Consider the following 22211-nt stretch of genomic DNA (forward strand, 5'->3'; position numbering starts at 1 on the left):
AGTTAAATGCTACTTATAATATATATTATCACTTAACGTTATATATCATTAATTATTGACAAAAATTATTAATTAAGTGACAGAAAGACAAAAATAATTAACTTATAAATTTTAAAAGACTAATTTAATTAGTAATTTTTTTAAAAATAAATTTAAAAAATAATTTATTTTTCAGAGACTAATTTAATTATTAACTCAAAATAACATCTTGTAAAAGTTTTTCATATATTTTAAAATTGTACTTCATATTTTGTGGACTTAATTTTACAATAAATATTTTAAAATTGTACTTCATATTTGTGGACTTAATTTTACAATAAATTTAAAATATTAGGAAGAGATTTTGGCAGAGACAAAAAAAAAAATCATAAATTAGAAACAATTATCCCAAATAATTTAATTTCGGTTTTTCAATTTTGTTGTTCTCCTCCGCAGCTTTCCACTCCTACCCGCGCGCCGCCACTCTCTTCCCGGAGATCGTCGAATCTATCAAACAGGTTTCTACTCTCTCTCTCTCATTTACAGACTGTCAAAATACCCTAATTCCTAAATAAAATCAGCAGCGCAAGTTCCCTTCTCACGCTCTCAGCAGCGCCAAGTTCTCCGGCCGTCTGTCGCCTCCCGTGTCTTCGTCTTCCAGTAGTCGTCCGGTCGTCGTCGTCGCCGCCTTCCTGCGGTGCCCTCCAGTCGCCGTCATTGTCTCAGTTCCGGTAGGTCCTCTATTCCTCTACTTATATGCCAATGCCACAGTTGTTCTCTTCCTTTGTCTTTAGCCTTCTGTTTTTTTGTTTATTTTTTTTCTGTTGTGAATAATTTTTTTGATGGAGAATTTTTCTAACACAGTGCAGAGCCTATATCAGTACAAACTTGGTGTTAGATTCGTTTTCCATTTTTTTGGGGTCTATTTGATTCCATAGTCTATTTTGGTTAAGATTTTCTGTCTTTCTTGGTACCTGCACTTTCCAAGTTTTTCTACGAAAGAGTTTGTTTGGTTGCTTCACATGTTAACATGACACTGACGAATTGGAACTTTTTACATTTTTGCAGTGTAGTGGAGAACCCAAAAGAATACATATGCAGGGAAGTGGACATTGTAGTTGATCATGTTGGAAATGTTTCTTCCAGTCTTGACGGGCTTATCTCTCAAACAAATGCATTTTCTGATGCTGAGTTAAGAGAATCCAATGCCTCAAACAAGTTAGTATTCTACTTGCACTTAGCTCAAATTATGCATAATTGTCTCTGCTTTTTCTTTGATTTTAGCTGTTGTTTATAGAAACTAGAGCAAAAGAATGATAGGCTGTGTTGAAATTGATCAAAACATACATTCTCCTTGCTGCTAATAGTATTATCAGCAAGTTGTGGTTACTTTCTATTGTCTTTATTGTTTTGGTGATATGTGCTCTTACTTCTTTAACATGTTGATTAGTAGTGAATTCATATTAAGGAATATTGTGCAGCTTTTAAAGGAAAGAGTTGGAAAAGAAATAGGTATTTAGATTTGCTATGTAAAATGCCTCAGAATTTGTTATGACTATGTTGCTTTCAATATGATACTAACAATTTTTCAGAATGTGCATCTAAATTGATATATTCTTCATATGTGTATTTATACAATCATTCTAGGTGTAACCCAAAATCAGCCACCAGGGTAGAATACAAATTGAAATACAAAATACACATTAAAAATTAGTTAAACTATACATGTATTTGTGTACATGGTGGTTGATTTTAGTATGCAAATAGCATTGTTGGTATTTATAATATGATCTGATAGGGCAAATTTGGATGATCTTTCATTTAGAAAGGGTAAAAAACCGGTTTTATAATGGTAAAAAGGCTAAACTAGCCTTTTAAAGTGTCAAAAATTGGTTTATAAGTTAAAATTGATTTTGCATAAAACTGGTTTTTAAATGAAAAAAGCCAGTTTTTAAATGCAAAATTGATTACTTTTTTAAAACTGGTTTTCATTTTTAAAACTGCCTTACTACTTTTGTAACCCGTTAATAACCAGTTTTCTTATTTAAAACTAGTTTGGTTTACTAACCTAAACCAAATTTCTGGTTAACTGAAATTAGGTCTGTTTATTTTTGGTTAACCTTAACCATGTACATCCCTATTTACTTTCTTTTATTTATTTATTTTTTGGTTCATGGATGGATGGTTGATTGATGCGAGCGGAACTCCTTTGTTTTACTACTAATGATTTATTATTTATACCTCATCTGATAAAGTCAACATTGTCAGCTTAAGATGTATGTTGGAGAATTATTTTCTTGAAATGCGATGATTATATATGTAGTTTAAAATTTTAAGAAAATGTGAATGCCGACATGCCTCATTGGGATTGATTTTGAATAAAATTTGAGGACCTGTGGTCATCTCGTCATATTTCCATCACTTGGTATGCTTTCTCATTATTAATAGAAGGAACTCATTGTTGGGGAGATGCTAAGAAAAGTGGTTATTGCATCAACATCGCTGTTGTTGTGTAATGTAGGGTCGGTAGTGCTGGCATCTATATGGCTTAGGTCTGTGTAAATGCATGTTCAGAAAACTTAGATATAAGTGTGGATGAATTTGTTTTGTTTATTCTTTTCTTTTACCAGTGATGAACTTTTTTTCACTTTGATATTTGATTTTTTCCAAGTTCTATATGTTGCTATATATGGTTGTTATTATGTCTACTTGTTAGTTGTTAATTATTCATAGAAATTGACTGAATTCTTACCATTGCAATGATTAGATATTCAAAGCAATTGATGTGCCTATAGAGTGGGAAGAGCACTATGTAGAAACTGAAATTGACCCTATGACACAGATCTTTCAGACATGCTAAAGCTTGGAATCACATTGGCAAAATCGGGTTTGCTTGAAAGGGCCAATGGCCACTCCCATTGGAAAAGGGAATTGTTCATTGAACCTTTTCCTACGAAATTGGAGAAACCTTTGCTTCCATTTCCATCGATTCTCAACTTCTTCCATCGAGTCTTCTTCTCCCTTACCCTTCAAATCCATCACTTCCACTATTAGGACCAAGCCAAGTAAGAGGATTCCCAATAACAGTTCCTTCTTCATACCCATTCCTCATCAAACCATTCCTCAAGCCAAAGGCCAAGACCTTGATTTCATTAACGTTTCCCACAGCCACATCATTCACTCTCAGTGGGAAAATCTCCAACCTTTCTCACATTCCCTCACACCCTTCAGGGTCAAACACATCCTCCTCAAGCTCAAAAATGACGCCGTTCTCTCCCTCAAATTTTCCAACTGGGTCCAAAACCAAAACCCTAGTTGCCACTCCCTCGAAACACACGCCATCTTACTCCATACTCTTGCCAAAAACCGAAACTTTAGAGCCATTCAAACGCTCCTCAAGAGGATCATCGCTGATTCAGGCGCTTTGGATTTGGATTTGCCTTCTAAGCTCTTTGAATCATTGTTGTGTTCTTACCGTTTGTGTGATTCCACCCCTCTTGTTTTTGATGCGCTTTTCAAGACTTTTGCGCATTTGAATAAGATTAGGAATGCCACTAACACGTTTTGCCGCATGAAGGAGTATGGGTTCTTCCCCACTGTTGAGTCCTGCAATGCTTTCATGAGTTCTCTGATTCATTTGCAGAGGCCTGAGGTAGCTTTGTTGTTCTACTGCGAGATGCGTAGGTCTTGTGTTTCGATCAATGTATACACTGTTAACATGGTTATATGTGCTTATTGCAAGTTAGGGGAGTTGCAGAAGGGTTTTGAGGTGTTGGAGAAGATGAGGGACATGGGTTTGAGTCCAAATGTTGTGTCGTTTAATGCATTGATTGCAGGGTATTGTAATAAGGGTATGGTTAGTTTGGCATTGAAGGTTAAGTCCTTGATGGAGCATAATGGGGTGCAACCAAATGTGGTTACTTTTAACACCATCATCAATGGGTTCTGCAAGGAGAGGAAGTTGCATGAGGCTAATAAGGTTTTCAATGAGATGAAGGGTTGCAATGTGGCTGCTAATATTGTGACATACAATACTTTGATCAATGGGTATAGTTCAGTTGGGAACAGCGAAATGGGGACAAGGCTTTATGAGGAGATGAGGAGGGATGGGATTAAGGCTGATATACTGACTTATAATGCATTGATTTTGGGATTGTGTAAGGAGGGGAAAACGAAAAAGGCTGCGTATCTGGTTAAGGAACTTGATAAGGAGAACTTGGTCCCAAATGCGTCAACCTTTTCGGCACTGATCACCGGGCAGTGTGCGAGAAAGAACTCTGAGCGTGCCTTTCTTATTTATAGGAGCATGATAAGGAGTGGTTGTAATCCGAATGAGCATACGTTCAAGATGTTGATGTCTGCTTTCTTGCATAATGAAGACTTTGATGGTGCTGTGCAGGTCTTGAGGGACATGTTGGGCAGGTCGATGGCTCCTGATTCTCTTGTCTTGTCTGAGCTCTGTGGTGGACTTTGTAGGTGTGGGAGAAATCAATTGGCATCCACACTATGTAGTGAGATGGAAAATAAGCATCTATTGCCGGAAGGTTTTGACAAAGGACAGATAACCATTGATCATCCAGAGAATGAGACAAAGAACTGAACTTATCAGGTTTCTTTCCCATATGTAGTTTTCAACTATTGAAGCTGTCCAAATACATAACTTATTGGATGTGCATATCTTATTCCGAACATGAGAAAGTTCACTGTAGATAAGGTGTTCAATCAAACCAATTATAAAAGATAAGTATATCGAATTGAGCTATATATTTTCTCCAATTGAGTGGTGGCACTCTTCATATTTCCTTAAGAGTGAGAAGCATACTTGTTACTTCTAATAATAGGAATTTCAGTGTCTCTCATAAGTTGCGGTTGAGTAGAACAAAATAATGCAGATTTGTGGCTCCCCAATCAGCCTCTTCTTCACTTTTGTCTTTTGCTGCTTGCTTTAACCTTCTAGCTTTTATCTGTTTTAGCTTATCATTATATTGTTATTCATTTTTGCTGGAGGTTCGAAACATAATATGTGAATAGGGTAAAAGGCCTTTGTACTATGGACAGGCACAAGCAGAGGATGAGATAGGGCTATTGCAAAAGAACATTGTTCCTTGGCAGCCATGAGACCTACATTTGCTGCTATGTTGACGAATGATTTAACAATGGGCATGTTGAGCACGATGAGTTGGTACTCACATATATGATCTGTCAATTATCTATCACATGAATGGATGTGGAATAGTCTTCATGCTGCTGATGACAAATAAAGAAAGAAGTACTGCAAATTTGGTAAGCAATAATCAAGAATGAGGCTGCTAGAATCTTATATGCTTAATTTGATTTGACTATTTTAAGTATAAAGATTTGGGTGATATTGACTATAGTCTATTAAAATTATTGTAGTTTGTAGTCTAATGTTTGAATATGATGCAAATCATGGTATTGCAGATTTGTGCATATTTATGCTATGAAAGAGAAGCTTGCAATTGGAGGAGTGTGATAATAGAGCAAAGGGGAGAATATTGTGAAAGTTTTGAAGGTGTCCGTTACATTCCCTGATGATGTAAGGGTATTGGGAGAGAGAGGAATAGAAGCTTCCAATCCTAAATCAAGGAAAATTCCACCCCTACCTTTTCACTATAGAAGAAGAAATAAGAGAGGGTAAAATGGGAAATATGGTTGTAACTAACTTGCGACATGGCTTGGGTGGTGAGGGAAGCATGAGAGCTGAGGCGTGAGGGTATTTGATAACAGATTGGAGAGAGAGAATACAGATTTTGGGAGTAAGGAGTGAGAATTAGACTAGGAGAGAGGCTGACTCTCTAATATCAGCCCCTATCTTTCATTTTTACTGTTTCATTACTTCATACTGTAATTCTGCATTTTCTAAATTCAATATGAGTACAGGAGTGAGATTTCCTTGATCCACTCCCTTGATTTTGTGAGCTGTGTGTGGGTATTTTGTGCTTGTACAGATACCAGTTTTTACAGTGTCCTCCGAACTTCAATGGATACCAGATGCTGAGATTACAATTATTTCCAATTTTTATGTACTGTCTTCATGACAGGAGTCTAAAGACTTTGTATCAAGTCACAGCTCTTTCAAAAACTATATGTTGCGATGTTTAAACAAGTTATAATTTCAATAAAGAGTAGTTAAATAAACGAATTTATATAATTTTATTTAAAATGATACATGAATATATACACTTTCAATTTTCATCATCGTGTTATTTTACATGTAATATATCTTAATGTTATATATGTTATTACTTCCTTAATATGGTTTGGAATTTTCGCTAGTTACACTATGCAGTAACTATTATTACAGTGATATTATTAAGAAATACAAGATCCAGGTGTAAATTGGCACAAAGTATAATGATTTAGATCTTCAACAACATTTACCTAACTATACACCAACTTGCTATCTTCAAAGTGTGGCAAGCACAAGCCATGTTACATAACAAGCTATGGCATTTTTCTTTATCAAATTGCCTTCTTCAAACCAAAATTAAGGCAATCAAATCACAAAAAATCACTGTACTATAAAGAGAAAATAATGATGAATATGCGTCATTAGTTCATTACATTACATGTTTTGGTGGTCACACTAATCATTATTCTTCAATACCAAGATCACCCCATCTTACATTGTGCTTTGCAGCAAGGTAATGTGCTCCAACAGGTCCTCTACTACCATAAGGATATAGCTCTGGAGCAATCTTCTTGCTCTCAATCTCTTTGAGCAATGGGGTGAAGAGTGACCAAGCTGCATCAAGCTCATCACTTCTAATGAACAACCTTCTTTCCCCTTCTATTGCATCCAAGAGTAATCTCTCATATGCATCTGGTATTTCCCTTGGATACCTACATAAAATCGTTAATGTTGAAAGTATAGGGATCTAATTGAAAATTTTTGTACACAGGAACTTGTTTACAAACTTTTGAACTATCAAGACTTAATTGGTTGAGTGAAAATATGTTATGCTTCCAGAAACTAACTATAACTTAATATTGTAAAAATCATCTCTAAGAAGTTTAAATCAGCAACATTACCAAATAAAGTCAATTCAGTTAACTCTAGGCAGTACATATCTTGAAAAGGTCTCATACCTTGCTCGATAAAGCAAATTTAAGTCGCTTCGATCTAGTCGCATTCCCAAACCAGGAACCTTGTTATTGATTTTCAAGTATATAGCTTCATCAGGTTGAACTCGAAGCACAAGCTCATTTGTAGTCTTGTCCAGATCAGTTCCAAAGTTCCTCTTGTACAAGTTACCTGGTACATGCCTGAATTGGACTCTGATTTCTGCACTGGATACAAATTCATGATTTTTGTAACTACTATTCCCAAGAAAACATGAAAAATTCAAAGACGCAGTCGGAGCTACAGGAAAGGAAATATTTAATACCGTTTAGTATGGAGAGCCTTGCCAGCTTTCATGAGAAAAGGAACTCCATCCCATCTTGCATTGTCGATGAAAAGTGCGGCTGCTGCAAATGTTGGAGTTAGACTACCCTTTGGAACAGTAGGATCATCTGTGTAACCAGGATATAATTTCCCACCCTTGTTGTGTCCCTTATATTGACCAACAACAACATCTTCTAACTGAATTGGTCTCATTGATCTAAGAACCTTCACCTGAGTTTGAGACAACAATCTTACGTGTAATCATTGAACAGAATTGATCAATTAATAAAGCATCATCAGCAAGTTCAAAGGTTATCAAACTCTAGAGTTTTAGTGATCTTGAATCATAAAACTTAGCTCATAAACTCAATTTTGAGGCTTAAACTTATAAGACTTACCTTTTCATTTCTGATGTCCTCAGCATCCAAGCTCACAGGAGTTTCCATTGCAAACAAGGCTAGTATTTGCAGAAGGTGATTTTGCATTATATCGCGAATGATTCCATAGTTATCAAAATAACTGGAGAAAAAAACTAAGAATGAAGTATGGTTTTGTTTGTAAAACACAATGAAGAAATAGGTTTTGTATGAGACTATGACTCACCCTCCTCTTCCTTCTGTTCCAAAATCCTCTGAAAATATTAGCTGAACATTTCGAATGTAGTTCCGGCACCATAGAGGTTCAAAAACAAGATTTGAAAAACGAAGCACTGATAGATTCTCCACAAGCTCCTTCCCCAAGTAATGGTCAATCCTAAATGATTTCAATTCTTACCAACTTTCATTTTTAGCTTGTAAAGGTTAGAAAGAAAAATGAAAAGAACCATATGCACCTGAATATTTGTTCTTCAGCTAGGTACTGCTTGAGACATCTTGTTAGCTCACTTGATGATTCTGAGTCGCGGCCAAATGGCTTTTCGACAATAACCCTTGTCCAGCCATTTCTTGAAGAAGCTTTGAGGCTAGCACATTTCACCACATCCACAAATATATTTGGAGGTATTGACAAATAAAATAGCCTGTTTGAATCTTTTCCACCCTGCAGTATAAAGAATTAGTCTCAAGAATAATTACTAAGCAGAAGCTTACCATCTCAGTCTAATGTTAGTTAGTATGAAGTCATTGATAGAGTTATTAGTAATCATGAAATCCCTTAAATTGTATGACACCACCTAGCAGAAGAGATTCATATTTAGGGGATAAGAACATTTATGTTAAAAGTTTTAAACAAATAGCATAAAAGACAAATCATTGCTATGTTAATATTACCTCTTTCTCTTTCAGCTTGGAGTCCAAGTCTGAAAAATCATCCTCAGAGTTATACAGACCAGAATGGTAAAAACATCTTTTCAAGAATTGATCCATTTTGTCTTCACAATTTTCCCTGCAAAGTTCAGAACCATCAATATTACAACATGAAAAAGAACTATGGGGAAAAGTGAAACAGGGTGAACTTGTACATGATGCTACCAAATAGCATTTACCTCTTGTCAATTCTACATGTTAAAGTTCTGCTAATCATGTTCCTTAATTCTTCGTCGGTCATTTTGGTCCGAGCATAACCATACACAATGAAATTCTGCAATAACATTTAGAAAAACCAAAGCCTCAGATGCAATGGTCTTGCCAGTTGTTTAATGTTAAGCCTGTTTCAAAGGTTCACTTCAGTTCTCAACTTTATAAGTATGATTAACTTTGGTTCTTCAGATTTTGAAGTTAGACTTTGGTCCCCAAGATTGCACTCCATCAAGTATTTAAGTCTTGCTGTCGCAAATCTTTTGACTTGCCAGTTATCACGTTAAATGACGCGAAGCATGCTAGTTTTGAAACATTGATGACTTAAACGAATTATGGTTACAAATTCAAGGAATAAAGTTAAGCTTTCTTGAAACTTGAAGTAAAACTACTATGAGAAGTAGGACCTCAGGTAGCCAATCTTCATAGTAAAGAGCAAAGAGTGCTGGAAAAATCTTCTTCTTGGCAAGGTCTCCAGAAGCTCCAACAACAGTTATGCTAAGGTTGGATCCTATGCATTCTGAATCTGACAAGGGATATGATGCTTCAGTTGGTTGAGGCTTGCTATCTTCTTTGGCCAATGAACTTCCAACTGCACCTGAAAATGTATGTTTCACAGCAAAATTAAAGTTCAGAACAAGGATATAAACAGGACCCTAAAACTTCTTTTGCAACAAGTTTTGTCCAAATTCATATACTGATAAAAAAACTATGACCATTTGGCATTAAAGAAAACAAGGGCCATCATAACATAGAAGATCAGCATTCAATAACTATGAGCAAAACTTTAAATCTTGTGTGGAGCATTAAGAATATGAGAAAGTTAAGCTCAACCCAAAAAATCAGCAAAATTCCGGCTTCATCATAACAAGAACAACAATTAAATCAAGTGGATCACGTAAAGAAACATACCATCATGGGAAGAAACGCTATTTAGTGGATGCCCATTTGAGCATTTCAGCTGAAAATTGTTCCTAGAATTGTTTCTTGGTTGAATGCAAGAATTCCATAAAGAATAAGAAGAATCTATGCCTCCAATCACTGCATTGAGTTTACTTACAAAAAGTTGCTGTTGTTCACTCCTTAACACACAAGATGATGTGAAAATGGTTGGAGAAGGAACAATAATATTGGCCATGAAATCTTTTCACAAGACTAATGCAATGAGAAAATTCAATCTCAGAAACTACACCTAACAAGTTTGTTGAGTTCAGTGGTTTCAGTTTATATAGTTACTCGTTAAAGAAATAAAATGGATAATATCTTTCATCTTTTTAGTTGGCATCATGCCAAATTTGCCCTTTGAGTTCATGGAACGGCCAAACAAAATATAAGGTAGATGGGGGGTTACTTTGTAAAACGCATCATACAATATCCTCAACGTGAGGCCTAAGTTTTTCTTTGCAATCATTTATATTTGTAATCGTTTTTGTTTAAAGTATATAAATCTTTCTATTAGTCAACTAAAAGATCTATGTACTTTATTTTTCAAAACTTTTTTTTTTTAAATTTAAAAATCTAATATAATTTTATAATATATTAATAAATATCTTTATTTGTTTTTATTCTCTATTTTATTTATATTTGTTAAAATTATTTTAAATATTAAAAATAACTTTAATAAACACTTATGTACAATTGTATTTATTAAAAAATATTTTTATTTATCAAATTTATTTCGTATCATTTTTAAAATTTTTTTTGATAAATTATTTTTTAAAGAATCAAAATTTTATGATAAAAATTCAGATACAGTCGACTCCATATAAAATTGATAGTTGAAAGCTATTAAATAAAAATTTAATCAAATCATCTAATAACGATTAATTATTAATTTTATATAAAATTGACTGCACGTATGTGTTTCACCAAATTTTATTCATTTAGACACTCAGTAAAAAAATGAAAAGTGCAGCGAACGTGCGAATCCGCACCGTTGTTTCAGAAGAGAGAAAAATATACATTATACACATCACATTACATTAATGAAAAAGAAAAAGAACTTCGTTCTGCTTTCTAATGTTCCCAATTCATTCTCCGCTCAATGAAGCACTAACATTTTGAATCCCCGATCACAAGGTACGTTCCTTTTGAATCCCTAGCAATCATTCCTTCCAAATCTACATTACAACACTCTCATGTATTATTAATCTCTTAATTAATTCTTTTTTTTTCTGTGGTCTGAATCGACGCAGTGAGTGCTCTTAATTTGGGTCAAAGAGTGTGGCATCGTCAACGATGGCCTCTTCTGGCTTCCAGCTCCTCAAACGAACCCTTGGAAACCGCTCCACCGCCGCCAGATTCTTCTCCTCCGTTTCTTCCACTCCGATCCGTGCCACTCTCTTCCCCGGCGACGGTATTGGCCCCGAAATCGCTGAATCTGTCAAACAGGTTTCAACTCTCTTTTCCCCTACAGTGTCGTATATTTGTTTCTTTCTTTTTTTATTCCTTTTTTTTTATGGATGGTTGATTTTGAGTGAAGGTTCTTTGTTTTACTACTGTAATTTATAAAGTTACATTTTCAGCTAAAGATGTGTGTTCTCGAAGGCATGATTTTATTAAATTACGATGACATACTTGATACACAAGTAAATAATTATGAATAGCTTGAAATTTGAAGATTATAATATATATATTTTTCTCTCTGTTGTTTTAAGAAAATGTGAATGCTGCATGCCTAATTTGGTTTTATTTTGGATACACTTTAACAACCTGTGCTTCAATTTGTTTTGTTCCCGGTCCTATTTCCCTCAGTTAGTATTGTTTCGAAGGGGGTTGTAAGTTGTAACATCAAGATAGAATGTTTGTAGGTCTGTGGAAATGCATGATGGGAGAACTTAGATACAAGTGTGGGTACACTTATTTGATTTATGCAGTTGCCAATGATGAATTTTTCACTTGTTTGATATTTGATTTTTGATTTTCTCCAGGTTCGGTATCTTGCTGTATATGATTCTTTTTATGTCTACTTGCTAGTATATTCTTAGGGAATTGCGTAGATTCTTTGAATTAGTTGTAACTCTGAATTCTTGCCATTGCGATGATTAGATATTCAAAGCAGCTGATGTGCCCATAGAGTGGGAAGAGCACTATGTAGGGACTGAAATTGACCCCAGAACACAGAGCTTTCTGACATGGGAAAGTTTGGAATCAGTTCGGCAAAATCGGGTTGGCTTGAAAGGGCCAATGGCCACCCCCATTGGAAAAGGCCATCGTTCGTTGAACCTTACCCTAAGAAAAGAACTTAATTTGTATGCGAATGTTCGTCCCTGCTATAGCCTTCCTGGCTACAAAACTCGGTATGATAATGTAAATCTCATCACGATCCGCGAAAACACAGAAGGAGAGTACAGTGGGCTTGAACATCAGGTAAGCTTTACAACAGTTGATGTTAAATACTATCAACCACGTTCTGATTAATATATCTTTCAGTATTATTGTGTAACAGGTTGTGAGAGGTGTAGTAGAAAGTCTCAAAATCATTACACGCCAAGCAAGTTTAAGGGTCGCTGAGTATGCTTTTCACTATGCCAAAGAACATGGAAGAGAGAGGGTGTCTGCTATTCACAAGGCCAACATTATGCAGAAGACTGATGGTCTTTTCCTCAAGGTCTATCCTTATGTTCAAATTACCTATAGATATCTATCTTATTTTATTTGTGAATCCTAATAGTAACCTTTTATTTTGAAATTTGTTTTAGTGCTGTCGCGAGGTTGCGGAGAAGTATCCTGATATAAAGTATGAGGAAGTTGTCATTGACAATTGCTGCATGATGGTATATTTGTGAACTTGGATTTAGGGTGCAACTGTATTTGGAAACTCATTTTGAGTATTGAAAATGGAATTACTCTTGTTCATTTTTATAATTTACAGCTTGTGAAGAATCCTGCTCTTTTTGATGTGCTAGTGATGCCAAACCTTTATGGTGACATTATTAGTGACCTTTGTGCTGGCTTGGTTGGGGGTTTGGGCTTGACACCAAGGTAATTTTTTGCACTTTGGTCAACAAAAGCTAGAAGTTACAATCTTATCATCTGACATCATTTCATACACGTTTCAGCTGCAACATTGGTGAGGGAGGTATTGCACTAGCTGAGGCTGTACATGGTTCAGCACCTGATATTGCTGGAAAGGTAAGCTGCAAAGTTCTTTTTCAACCTTATATTATCTGTTATGGATCTGTTCACCTTATCATCAACTTGTTACAGAATATGGGATTTGAATGCTTGTTTCATGAAAGTGCTCAATACCAGTTTGCCCTCTGTGATTTCATAAAACTAATTTGATCTTCTCTTTATTCTTCTTCAAAAAAAAAATTGTGGATAGTAATTGTTGTCAGTTTACTTCTGTGTTAGTGGTCACAAACATGTTCTAACCTAGGAAACTTTGTGCTTGTGTAGAATTTGGCAAATCCAACTGCTTTACTGCTGAGTGGTGTTTCAATGTTGCGCCATTTGAATCTCCATGACAAAGCTGACCGAATTCAAAACGCCATCCTCAACACAATTGCAGAAGGGAAGTACCGAACTGCCGATCTTGGAGGCAAAGCAAAGACAACCGAGTTCACCAAGGCAATTATTGATCATCTCTAAATTATGCTCTTGAGTAGGCACGGAATTGCTGCTAATTTTGTTTTCTGCTAATTTCCTATTTATTTTTTCCCGGCTTTTTTTTCGAGGATTAGAATTACCTCATCATAATGGAAAAACTCATTTAAGGGTGTGACCTTATAACCACAAGGCATGGGCAAGTCTTTAATATTGGCTGCTTATGCAGTGTTTTGGACTTGAGAGGGTTGGAGTCTCTTACACTTCTAAAACGTACTTTGTCGGATAACCCTCCTTAGTCCATTTTAGTATTCTTTGTCAATAATATAGTTAAATAAATGAAGTACCATTAGTTTGTTTTTATATTTGTTTTGTCGTTTTCTCCCTATAATTGCTCCCATTATTTTAATCGGTATTTGCGCAACCACCAATATAATGGTGAGAAAGACTGAAATAGTAAGGCTTCGTTTATTTGAAGTGAAGTAGTTGGGAAATAGAGGAAGAAAAAGTTGCAAATTTTGATGTGTAATTAAGAAAGGAAAATTTTCTCTCTGTTTCTCTCCAATCAAACAAAGCCCAAGTGTCTAAGTCAATATCTTATAGTTTTTTGCAATATTTCTTATTATCTTTGTTCTTGTAAAAATAAAAAAAAGGAATCTAAATACCCTAAAACTCACACTTGGATCAAGGTAAGTTCTGGTCTCAAAATGTCGGAAAGTTCACGAGGAAATTTGACTATAAATGATGGATTTATGTTGCTGAAAATTTTGATATTTTTAATGTTAAAAAAGATTGTAGTTGTAGTAATAACTTGTAATTTTTGTGACATTAATAAGGTAAACAAAGATACACGCTATTTTTCTATTGTGTTTCATGGATTACCAATTTGTCACGGAAAGATAAACGAACTTTCTACCATTCAACATTGCTAAAAGATGATTCTGATAAAAGTTCATATTAATACTCAAGTATGAATATACATGTTAGAAGGGTATTATTGAGTCATTTATATAATATAATATAGTCAATTATGTATAATGGAAGTAGTTTTAGCTGTTGATTAGAATATAAATAGTTTTAGCCGTTCAGAGATACAAAGAGGTAGAGTGAAAGACTGAAAGGGACAAAACAAAAGCTGTTAGCCGTTGCATTGTTTTTAGAGGATTTTAAAATCTTCTATGTGGAGCAAGGGTATGGTAATTCATTGAAATTTTAAATTAGAATAATTTTTAAATCAGTCCCTGAAATTTTTGAATTCTAACATTTTATCTCTCGAATTTTAAAATACATAAAATAATTTTTAATATTTATTTTTATTAGACAATATTTATATACGTATTTGTTAAGTGTTCACATGTACATTCTAGACAAATCAGTTCTTAGAATAAAATGCAAAATAAACCTCAGAAAATTAAAAAAATTAAAACAATTCCTAAATAATTGTAAAATTTTCAAAATAGTTATCTGCAGGTGGTTTTAATTTACCATGAAACACTGCTCGAGGAAGTGTTAAAAAAATTAAACGTTGTGAAGACAATTTTTTAGGAAAAAAAATATATATTCGTACAGTACTTAATACTAATATTATATCTATAACAGCTGGCTGGCTGCCATTTAGCAAATACATTTTTTCTCAAGTTTTTTTATTTGTTTTTTAATACATAGTGGAATTGGAGTTTAAAATCTAAACTAAAAAAAAAAAATACATACTCTAAGCAAACAGCATTGTTAGTGCACTGCGAATCGCAAACACTTGAGCTTCCTTAATCCTTGTGCTTGAGAAAACCCAGTGATCTGAATACATTACATTGATCTAGCTACAACAACTTCCCTCGACCCCTTTCATTCTTTTCTCATCATCTGCTGCACTTGATTTTTCAATCATGGCTGCAAAACTTGAAGGTGGGGCTTATCTCTCTTCTTTTGTTGATGCTGTTTTGGAGAAGCTATCTCCAATACTTGAAGATGATGACTTTGTTCTCGAAGAAAACGACTCTGCGCTGGAGTTGCTTGGAAGGTTGGAGAGAAGTCTATATGATGTTGGATCAGTACTTGATGATGCTGAGCTGAAGCAGTTCAGTGACAAGAAAGTGAAGAAGTGGCTCGTTGATCTCCAAGATGCTTTGTATAAGGCTGATGACTTGCTGGATGAACTCTCCACTAAAGCCGCCACTGCCACTCAAAGAGATCCAGGTAACTCTTCTCCCTGGTCTCACTATGTTGATTCATGTATTGAAGATAGTGCCATCAATGTCATCGAAAAAACAGTTGCTACACTAGAGTCTGTGGTAAGACGAAAAGGTTATCTTCGTCTTCTTCCGAAGGAGAGTGCCAAGATGGACATCTCGTCATGGAGAATTCCATCCACATCTCTTGTTGTAAGTTCTGACATATTTGGTCGGGACGAAGACAAGGAGAACATAATCAAATTGCTGTTAGATGATACCTGCGATGTTGAGTCACCTTTGACTGTGATCCCCATCGTGGGTATGGGCGGAATAGGCAAAACTACTTTAGTTCAACTGGTTTACAGTGATGCCAAAGTCGTGGGAAAATTTGACACTAGAGCATGGGTGTGTGTTGCTGAAAATCCTGACCCTGTTAATGTTACAAAGACAATAATAGGGGCAATAGATTCTTGTCCGGGTAACATGGACAAGTTTAATTCACTTCAGAATAATTTGAAGGAAACGGATAATTTTGATTCACTTCAGACTAATTTGAAAGAAAAGTTGACAGGAAAGACATTCTTAGTTGTCTTAGATGATGTCTGGCATGATCGACGAGACATGTGGGAGGATTTTTTAAAACCTTTTCGTTTTGGGATAATGGAAGTAAGATTCTTCTAACAACCCGTAATGAAAATGTTGCTTCTGTGTTCACGGCTAGTAATTTACATTATCGACTAAGTTTATTGTTGATTGAAGATTGTTGGTCGATGTTTTTGAAGCATTCATCTATTTCTACTAATTCTAAACAATATGCAACTCTAGAACAAATTGGTAGAAAAATTGTTGAAAAATGTAAGGGGTTACCTTTGGCTGTGAAGACACTTGGGGGTTTATTGCGTAATAAGTTCAATAAAGGAGATTGGGAAAATATACTTGAAAGTGAAATGTGGGAACTCTCGGAAGATGACAGTAAGATTATTCCTGCATTAAGAGTTAGTTATCACTATCTTCCTTCCTATTTGAAGCGGTGTTTTGTTTATTGCTCATTATATCCTGAGGATTATGAATTTAACAAAGACGAATTAATTTTGCTATGGATTGCTGAAAATCTTTTACAACCAAAGGAGAACAACACATTAGAAAAAATTGGTTGTGCATATTTTGATGAATTAGTTGCAAGATCATTCTTTCAACCTTCTAGTACTAGTGGAAAGTTATTTGTAATGCATGATCTCATGCATGATCTAGCAAAGTTTTTTGCTGGAAAATTCTATTTCAATCTCAAAGAATTTGGCAATCGGCACATGATAGATAGCAAAATTCGACATTTGTCATATACCACAACATATGAGGATAACTTCAAGTTATTTCAAGAGGACTTTAATGGAACAACACACATGAGAACATTTTTAAATTTTCCTTTGTTTCGCTTTCAAGCATCAATTACTATGGAAAGCGAGTTTTGGCTCTTGGGACAACAATCGGAGTGTTTAAGAGTTTTGTCATTTAAATACATTTTTCTAAAATCATTACCTGATTCAGTAGGTGAATTGATTTATTTGCGTTATTTGAATTTATCTTTCACACTTATCGAGACATTGTCTGAGTCAATATGTAAATTATGCAATCTCCAAACTTTGAAGTTGAGAAAATGTTTAAGGCTAAAGATGCTTCCGAGCTGCATGCAAGATCTTGTGAACCTTTGCCACCTTGATATTCGAGGGGCTTCTCGTCTGAAAGAGATGCCAAAGGGAATGAGCAAGTTAAAGCATCTAAACTTCTTAAGTGATTATATCGTCAGCGAGCAAGAAGAGAATGGGATGCGAGAATTGGGAACATTGGACAATCTTCATGGCTCATTTTGCATTTCCAACTTGGAGAATGTCAAGAATAGTGGTGAAGCTTTGAAGGCAAAGATGGGTAACAAAATGCACATCAACACTTTAAAACTGAAATGGGTTCCAGATGGTGACATTGATGATATTGGAATCGAAAGAGATATACTTGACAAGTTGCAACCTCATGAAAACTTGAATAAGTTATCAATTAAGGGTTATCCGGGTGAAAGATTCCCAGATTGGTTAGGCTTTTCTTGCTACTCCAATATGACCAAATTGAGTCTGGATTGTTGTATGAATTGTTGTGAGCTTCCTTCACTGGGACAGTTACCCTCTTTACAGCATTTGGAGTTTTCTGATCTTGATCGGTTGGACAAGATTGGTTTGGAGTTTTACAACAAAAATAACGGATCATTTCAGCAGGAGACACCCTTCAAATCTCTCGAAACTCTGAAGATTGAGTATATGTATTGTTGGCGGGAGTGGCATTTTCCTGATGAGTTTGATGGTTTTCCTCAGCTTAGAATCCTTGAAATAAGAAACTGTCCTGTGTTAAGTGGAGATCTGCCTGCTCACCTTCCGGCTCTGGAGGAATTTACAATTGATAGATGTTCAGAGCTTGCATGTTCGCTGCCGAGAGCTCCCAAGCTTCAGCAATTATATCTAGAGAGTTCTCCGGTTTTTACGAATAATGGTGAACCGCAGAAGGTAGTAATTTCAGAAACCCAGCTGGCGCAGTCTGTATTGGAGTACCTGCCCCACATTCAACCCTCAAGTGTCCAATGTCTGGAAATCAAGGACTGTCGGTCAGCGATATCAATTTCAGCAGATTATTTGCCCTCTTCATTACAATATCTGAGAATATCTGACTGTTCAAAATTAACATTCTTAGATCAACTGCAACACAAGTCTCTAAGGGAGTTATATGTAGAGGCTTGTGATTCACTGAAGTTGCTTCCATTGGGGGACTTTCCAAATCTCAAGAAACTCATGATCAGTAAATGCCAAAGCATGGAATGTGTTGTGGTGCCACAGGCTCTTCCAAGTCTCCAATATTTAAGCATCTCAGAGTGTCCCAGTTTAGTATCCTTGCCGGCACTAACGTTGACTGTTCCCCAGCTAGAGGAGCTGCATATATGTGATTGCCCAGAAATCAATTGCTTTGCTGAGGAGTTCCTCCCGCCAAGTTTGAAAACACTTGAAGTCACTAAGTGCCAAAAACTAGCAAGTTGGATAACATCAAAGGGTTTGCAGAGTGAAGGCCTTACCCATCTTTGGCTTGGTCCATGCTTTGATGTAAAATCGTTCCCAAGAGAGGGTTGCCTTCCTGCTTCTCTTCAGGCTCTAAAATTGTCAAACTTTCCAAATCTGGAGACGCTTGACTGCAAGGGGCTTCACCATCTTACCTCCCTCAAAAGTTTAGCAATTACAGATTGTGAAAAGCTTGAGAATATCACAGAAGAGCATTTGCTTCCCTCCATAGAACATATCTACATAGGGGAAGATTGTCCTTTGAGGTGGAAGCTAGCTAGAAGAGATGGAAGACCCATGGTTTAATTCGTTACAGGTAAGTGATTTTGCTCTGATGTTCCCTAAACTCAGTGCTCTCTAATTACAATGCTAATTCTTTGGATCAACCATTTTCATTCCCTTGTTAATACACCAACACGATGTTCATTGAATAGATTATTTTGCTTTATTTGTGAAAGTCATTTCAATTAGCAAGAAAAAAGGCTTACTTTTCTTATGCCATTGAATTGTAATTTTAAAGATTTTCTTTTATAATTCTGTCATCTTGAACACTTAAGAGATAAGTTGTAGATTTTGAAAGTGTTTCAACCTATTAATAATATTTATGAAAGTATATTTTTAATATATCTTAATTTATCTGCGTGCTCATCTTCCAGCTTCAATATCTTGCTATATATGGTTCTTATTACATCTACTTGTTAGTATATTCTTAGGGAATTGAATAGTTTCTTTGAATTAGTTGTAACTCTGAATTCTTACCATGGCAATGATTAGATATTCAAAGCAGCTGATGTGCCCATAGAGTGGGAAGAGCACTATGTAGGGACTGAAATTGACCCTAGAACACAGAGCTTTCTGACATGGGAAAGTTTGGAATCAGTTCGACAAATCCGGGTTGGCTTAAAAGGGCCAATGGCCACCGCCATTGGTAAAGGGCATCATTCACTGTATGCAAATTTTCGTCCCTGCTATAGCCTTCCTAGCTGCAAAAACACAGGAGAGTATAGTGGGCCTGAATATCAGGTAAGCTTTACAACAGTTGATATTAGATACTATCAAAAGAAGTTCTGATATTATATCTTTCAGTATTATTGTGTAACAGGTTGTGAGAGGTGTGGTAGAAAGTCTCAAAATCATTACACGCCAAGCAAATTTACGGGTGGCTGAGTATGCTTTTCACTATACCAAAGAACATGGAAGAGAGAGGGTATCTGCTATTCACAAGGCCAACATTATGCAGAAGACTGAAGGTCTTTTCCTCAAGGTCTATCATTACCATCCAATTACCTATAGATATCTATCTTATTTTATTTGTGAATCTAATAGTAACCTTCTATTTTGAAATTTGTTTTAGGGCAGTCGTGAGGTTGCAGAGAAAAGTACCCTGAGATAAAATATGAGGAAGTTGTCATCGACAATTGCTGCATGATGGTATATTTGTGAACTTGGATTTAGGGTGCAATTGTATTTGGAAATTCATTTTGAGTATTGAAAATGGAATTACTCTCATTCATTTTTATAATCTACAGCTTGTGAAAAATCCTGCTCTTTTTGCTGTCTAGTGGTGTCAAACCTTTATGGTAACATTATTAGTGACCTTTGTGCTGGCTTAGTTGGGGGTTTGGGTTTGACAGCAAGGTAAATTTTGCAATTTGGTCGACAAATTCTAGAAGTTACAATCTTATCATCTGACATCATTTCATACATGTTTCAGCTGCAAGATTGGTGAGGGAGGTATTGCATTAGCTGAGGCTGTACATGGTTCAGCACCTGATATTGCTGGAAAGGTAAGCTGCAAAGTTCTTTCTCAACCTTATATTATCTGTTATCGATCGGTTCACCTTATCTTCAACTTATTACAGAATATGGGATTTGAATGCATGTTTCATGAAGGTGCTCAAGATCAGTATGCCCTCTCTGATTTCATAAAACTAATTTGATCTTCTCTTTCTTTGAAAAACAAAATTGTGAATAGTAATTGTTGTCAATTTACTTCTCTGGTATTGGTCACAAACATGTTCTAACCTATGAAACTTTGTGCTTGTGTAGAATTTGGCAAATCCAACTGCTTTACTGCTGAGTTGTGTTTCGATATTGCGCCATTTGAATCTCCATGACAAAGTGGACCAAATTCAAAATGCCATCCTCAACACAATTGCAGAAGGGAAGTACCGAACTGCTGATCTTGGAGGCAAAGCAAGGACAACCGAATTCACCAATGCAATTATTGATCATCTCTAAATTATGCTCTTGAGTAGGCAAGGAATTGCTGCTAATTTTGTTTTCTGTTAATTTCCTATTTATTTTTCCTGGGCTTTTTTCGAGGAGTAGGATTACCTCAGCAGTCAGCATAATGGGAAAACTCATATAATGGTGTGACCTTACAACCACAATGCATGGGCAAGCCTTAAAATATTCACTGCCCATGCAGTGTTATGGCCTTGAGAGGGTTGGAGTCTTTTACACTTGTAAAATGCTTTTGATTGATAACCCTCTTTATTCTATTTTACAATTCTTTGTCAATAATACAGTTAAATAAATGAAGTACCATACGCATGTTTCATTCATTCGTCTTTCTTGACTCTGCCTGTTATTTGCTTAATTTAAGTTATTGTTGGAGGAATTCCCATCAATACAATCATGACTCTGCCTGTATGATTTTTGTTTTTATCTCCAAAACCATATGTTTGACTATGTATATACTTGATCCAAATCATGATAAACCAAATGGGAAAACAAACTCCCGAGTTTCTGTTGTTGGAAGTACGTGGATCACTAGTTATTTGCAAGGCAAAAAGGTGAAGGAAGATGATTGTTTTTGCTGGAACAATGAGACAATAGCTCTTTTTCCCTTTTTTAATTAATGATAAAAGTTTGATCATTTTTACACTAAGTTTATAATTGGGAAAATTATTCGTTAGCAACATTTGGATATGGTCCTCTTTTCTCTATCTTGATAGTGGGATTTGTCCTCTTTGTTATTCTTTTTTATATTAAAATTAATCTTGCTGATTAAATTGTATTAAGAATCAGGATAATATATGTTCTCTTTATCAATTAAAACAACATTGTATATTTGTATTGGAACCAAGAACCAACTAAAAAAGAGAGAATAAAGTTGTTCTTTGAACCCAAAAACTTCAAGATACAAATATGCATGAGGCACGCCAAGGGGCTGCTTTCTGTAACAGCATGCCAAGGGGCTGCTTTCTGTAGCCAAATTCATGATCACGGTTCTGCAACTATTAATTTATTCGAGCCAAATTTGTAACCGTAGCTAAACATTCCTTTACCTCGGTCACAAGTCACAGCATCAATCATGTATGGTCTTTTGCAGTATTGTTTGTTCTACCATTTTGCTTTCTCTTTTTAATGTAAGTGATGTTAACTGCTGCAAGATCTACTAGTAGCACAAAAATTGCATCAACAGATTCTAGCTTATAAATATCTGCATTGTTTTCCTTGCTTTTATCCTTTGCCTGTTTGTCACAAGGATCAGATT

The 22211-nt window shown here is 35.5% G+C and overlaps 4 protein-coding genes across 13 annotated transcripts; 3 read left to right on the top strand and 1 right to left on the bottom strand.

The window, feature by feature from the left end:
* The first annotated feature begins 380 nt into the window (after positions 1-380).
* LOC130947378 (pentatricopeptide repeat-containing protein At4g26680, mitochondrial) lies at positions 381-5913 on the top strand. Of its 4 annotated transcripts, XM_057876067.1 has the most exons (6): positions 381-497; positions 564-710; positions 1048-1197; positions 2747-4588; positions 5038-5262; positions 5422-5913. In XM_057876067.1, exon 4 carries the CDS (start codon positions 2885-2887, stop codon positions 4577-4579), a length of 1695 nt encoding a protein of 564 aa, XP_057732050.1. In that variant the 5' UTR covers positions 381-497; positions 564-710; positions 1048-1197; positions 2747-2884; the 3' UTR covers positions 4580-4588; positions 5038-5262; positions 5422-5913. The 4 variants fall into 4 exon arrangements, with proteins under 4 accessions (XP_057732050.1, XP_057732049.1, XP_057732052.1 ...); XM_057876066.1 differs by having other exon boundaries at positions 2747-5262; XM_057876069.1 differs by having other exon boundaries at positions 2822-5262.
* A 588-nt stretch (positions 5914-6501) lies between these two features.
* Positions 6502-10124, bottom strand: LOC130947922 (glucose-6-phosphate 1-dehydrogenase, chloroplastic-like). Its single transcript, XM_057876634.1, has 10 exons — positions 9814-10124; positions 9309-9499; positions 8871-8965; positions 8656-8770; positions 8220-8425; positions 7991-8140; positions 7786-7906; positions 7389-7618; positions 7090-7290; positions 6502-6843 (listed from the first exon to the last, which is right to left on the bottom strand). The coding sequence occupies exons 1-10, from the start codon at positions 10037-10039 to the stop codon at positions 6594-6596; spliced, it is 1785 nt and encodes a 594-aa protein (XP_057732617.1). The 5' UTR covers positions 10040-10124; the 3' UTR covers positions 6502-6593.
* A 667-nt stretch (positions 10125-10791) lies between these two features.
* Positions 10792-13812, top strand: LOC130951809 (isocitrate dehydrogenase [NAD] catalytic subunit 5, mitochondrial-like). The gene is made up of 8 exons (XM_057880546.1): positions 10792-10980; positions 11097-11292; positions 11950-12270; positions 12350-12511; positions 12603-12677; positions 12776-12885; positions 12963-13035; positions 13303-13812. The coding sequence occupies exons 2-8, from the start codon at positions 11140-11142 to the stop codon at positions 13492-13494; spliced, it is 1086 nt and encodes a 361-aa protein (XP_057736529.1). The 5' UTR covers positions 10792-10980; positions 11097-11139; the 3' UTR covers positions 13495-13812.
* Positions 13813-15164: 1352 nt separating this feature from the next.
* On the top strand, positions 15165-20917 carry LOC130947612 (3-isopropylmalate dehydrogenase, chloroplastic-like). 7 transcript variants are annotated; one of them, XM_057876317.1, is made up of 8 exons: positions 15564-15642; positions 17264-19025; positions 19484-19732; positions 19812-19973; positions 20064-20140; positions 20239-20347; positions 20424-20496; positions 20759-20917. In XM_057876317.1, exons 1-2 carry the CDS (start codon positions 15568-15570, stop codon positions 19013-19015), a joined length of 1827 nt encoding a protein of 608 aa, XP_057732300.1. In that variant the 5' UTR covers positions 15564-15567; the 3' UTR covers positions 19016-19025; positions 19484-19732; positions 19812-19973; positions 20064-20140; positions 20239-20347; positions 20424-20496; positions 20759-20917. The 7 variants fall into 7 exon arrangements, with proteins under 7 accessions (XP_057732303.1, XP_057732305.1, XP_057732306.1 ...); XM_057876320.1 differs by lacking the exon at positions 20759-20917 and having other exon boundaries at positions 15165-15642; positions 18351-19025; XM_057876322.1 differs by lacking the exon at positions 17264-19025 and having other exon boundaries at positions 15485-15642.
* Positions 20918-22211: the final 1294 nt, after the last annotated feature.

The sequence above is a fragment of the Arachis stenosperma genome, chromosome 9 (genome assembly GCF_014773155.1).
Source record: "Arachis stenosperma cultivar V10309 chromosome 9, arast.V10309.gnm1.PFL2, whole genome shotgun sequence".
In the NCBI taxonomy this organism is placed as follows: Eukaryota; Viridiplantae; Streptophyta; class Magnoliopsida; order Fabales; family Fabaceae; genus Arachis; species Arachis stenosperma.